This window comes from Myotis lucifugus, unplaced genomic scaffold (assembly GCF_000147115.1).
Source record: "Myotis lucifugus unplaced genomic scaffold, Myoluc2.0 scaffold_285, whole genome shotgun sequence".
In the NCBI taxonomy this organism is placed as follows: domain Eukaryota; kingdom Metazoa; phylum Chordata; class Mammalia; order Chiroptera; family Vespertilionidae; genus Myotis; species Myotis lucifugus.
In genome coordinates, this window is record NW_005871333.1 from 720,043 (window position 1) to 722,987 (window position 2,945).

Sequence of the window (2,945 nt, forward strand, 5' to 3'; positions counted from 1 at the left end):
AAGGCCCTCTCACCATCACACAACTAGATTCCACATAAAATGTAATTTAAAATTATATTGGTAGGCACATAGGAAGTAAAGGAAATCTCCAAGTGGGGGTTGGGGTGGGGGTGGGGGGGGGGAGAGGAAGGCGGAGTGAACTGAGAACAGAACTCTGAATGGTGAGCACAGAAAAGGCAGGATTTCCCAGAGGGCAAATGCTGGCAGTATTACTGAGCTAGAAAGATGAGACTACGCCCCCAAACACCTAGAAGCTGGGGGCCTGCAATGAAGACCCCCAAAGAACCCCAGGTTAAATTGGAATTCCAGGAATTGAAGTGGTCAGTTTCACCACCTGGCTTTGGCAAAAGCAAATACAAATTCTGTCTGGAGAAAAAAACCGAAAACTCAGTTTAAGCCCTTGGGCTTTTCTTATATTAAGATCAACAATGATTAGCTCACAATTGATACACAAAGAAATGTACTCCATTACTGACATCAGCAGAAACAAACAAACATTATAGACTTATACCTCCAAGAAATTCAGATATTGGAATTGTTAAAGAATAGAAAGGCACTGCATATAAAATGCTATAAAAAAGATGGGATTAAAAAACAAGCAATACCAAAAAACAAAACAAAACCCAAGCAATACTAGACTATCAAAAATGCAGACTTTACCAAGACCCAAATAGAGCTTTTAGAAATAAAAATACAATTGTTGAAATAAAACATTCAAAGGATGAATTAAATGAGAGATTTCTCTGAAGAGAGAATTTGTAAATAGGAAAAGTGGGCTGGGGGAAAAAAGCCTAGAATGCAACACAGGGAGATGAGAAGGTTGAGAGTAAGGAGGTCTAACACATATCTAATCAGAGTCACACAATGATAAAAGAAAGAGAATGGAGAAGAAGCAATGTTATCCTAATAGACAATCACGAAGAATTTTTCAGAATTGATGGAAGGCATGAATCTACAGATAAAGCACCTAGCCCAGTGCCTGGCCCTTGGTGGGTATTTGGTGAATGTCTCATTTGGTGGTAGAGGACTTCCTCTCTCAACCTTCCAGAGTCCATCGGGTGTGCTTCCACACTTCTTGGATGGTTCCACACCCTCTCAGTCTCTGGAATAGCTGCCCTGATGGTGCCCTAATGGTGGGGTGAGGGGGCAGTTCTCTCCTAGGCAGCCCTGGCTACAGTGGGAGGGGTACAGTGCTAGACCAGGTCCTCCAGCCCTAAGTGCTGACCTGTGTGTGTGGCAGAGTGAGCTCAGTGATGGCATCGCGATGCTGGTGGCGGGCAATGACCGTGTGCAAGCCGTGATCACACAGATGGAGGAGGTGTGCCAAACCATCGAGGTAAGCCTGGCTGGGAGGCAGCGAGACTTTCTGGGCTCCTGGAGGTGGATCACAAGTAACGGGATGAGCTTGGCCAGGCTGCCAGATACGAATCTCAGCTCTGCCCCTCACTAGCTCTGTGACTTTGGTCCAGTTACTTAACTTCTCTGTGCTTGGGTTTTGTTTGTTTTTGACTATGTAAAATGGTAATAATGAGACTGCTATGGCGCCTACCTCATTGGATCTTTATGAGAACTACATGTGGTAATTTAGTTCTAAATAAACAAGTAAAAACCAGGCCCAGACACATAGGCAGCACGCATGGGACTAAAGTATTGTTATTTGCTGAGAGTAGATTTGAAAGTTCTCATCACGTTAAAGGAAAGTGTAACTATGCATGACGACAGATATTAACTAGACACATTGTGGTGATCATTCCAGCATATATACAAATATGGAATCATTACATTATACACCTGAGACTTATATGGTGCTATGTGTCAATTGTATCTCAAAAAATATTGCGCTATTGTTTCTGAAAAGATCTGGGCATCAGCAGCCCTTGGCTGGAGTTCCCCCTGCCACTAATTCGGAGCGTAACTGACAAGTCACTCTTCTTTTGGGCTCCCTGTGCTTTGCACCTAGCGGGGAGCGGGGCAGTAGCCGGCGCTCTCCCCGCCATGAGAAGTCAGAGGTCACCACTCCCGTCTTTCAGGACAACAGTCGGAGGCAGAAGCAGCTGCTGAACCAGAGGTTCGAGACCCTGTGCGCGGTGCTGGAGGAGCGGAAGGGCGAGCTGCTGCAGGCGCTGGCCCGCGAGCAGGAGCAGAAGCTGCAGCGTGTCCGGGGCCTCATCCGCCAGTACGGGGACCACCTGGAGGCCTCCTCCAAGCTCGTGGAGTCCGCCATCCAGTCCATGGAGGAGCCACAGATGGCGCTCTACCTGCAGGTGGGCCCCGGGGTGGCTGGCGGGCGGCGCAGTGGCTAGAGCGGGGGCACCCGAAGGCCCGGGTTCAAGGCCGGTCTCTGGCCCCTACATGCCCCCCCGGCCTTGGGCCAGTCACCCCCTCTGAGTCCGCTTTGTGCTTAGGAATGGGGGTGTGTCCGCCTTGCCTGCAAACCCTTCGGGACTGCGGTGGGCATTCGAAGTGGGCCGTGGCCAGCGGTTGGCCCGGGCTGACTCTCGCCCTCCTTCCTCCCTTACAGCAGGCCAAGGAGCTGATCAATAAGTGAGTAGGCGGGGCGGGAGGGCGGGAAGGGGCGTGGGGGCTTCGCTGCTGCGGGAAGGGGGCGCGGGGGGAGGGTGCTGAGCGCCGCCGCGCCCCCGCTGCAGGGTCGGGGCCATGTCCAAGGTGGAGCTGGCGGGGCGGCCGGAGCCGGGCTACGAGAGCATGGAGCAGTTCTCCGTGAGCGTGGAGCACGTGCCGACATGCTGAGGACCATCGACTTCTAGCCTGGTGAGGGCGAGGGGGCGGGGAGGGGGCCAGCCGCGGGGCGGAGTGTCTCGATCCTCCTGGGGTGGGTGGCACTAGACGCCGGCCCAAACCTCGGGACCCCGCCTAAGGGGGATGCGTCGGCCAGGCGCCGCACGGGAGAAGAGTATAAGAAGTGGGCCTGAACGAGAAAAGCC

At 52.1% G+C, this 2,945-nt stretch overlaps 1 protein-coding gene across 1 annotated transcript in view; it reads left to right on the plus strand.

Annotated features, from left to right (window-relative positions):
- TRIM54 (tripartite motif containing 54) overlaps window positions 1-2,768 on the plus strand; it is a 15,014-nt gene extending 12,246 nt beyond the window's left edge. The window contains 5 exon segments of the mRNA XM_023763476.1: window positions 1,243-1,336; window positions 2,031-2,264; window positions 2,522-2,544; window positions 2,649-2,734; window positions 2,737-2,768. Coding sequence (XP_023619244.1) covers window positions 1,243-1,336; window positions 2,031-2,264; window positions 2,522-2,544; window positions 2,649-2,734; window positions 2,737-2,768 — 469 coding nt within the window.
- The last annotated feature ends 177 nt before the right edge of the window (window positions 2,769-2,945 follow it).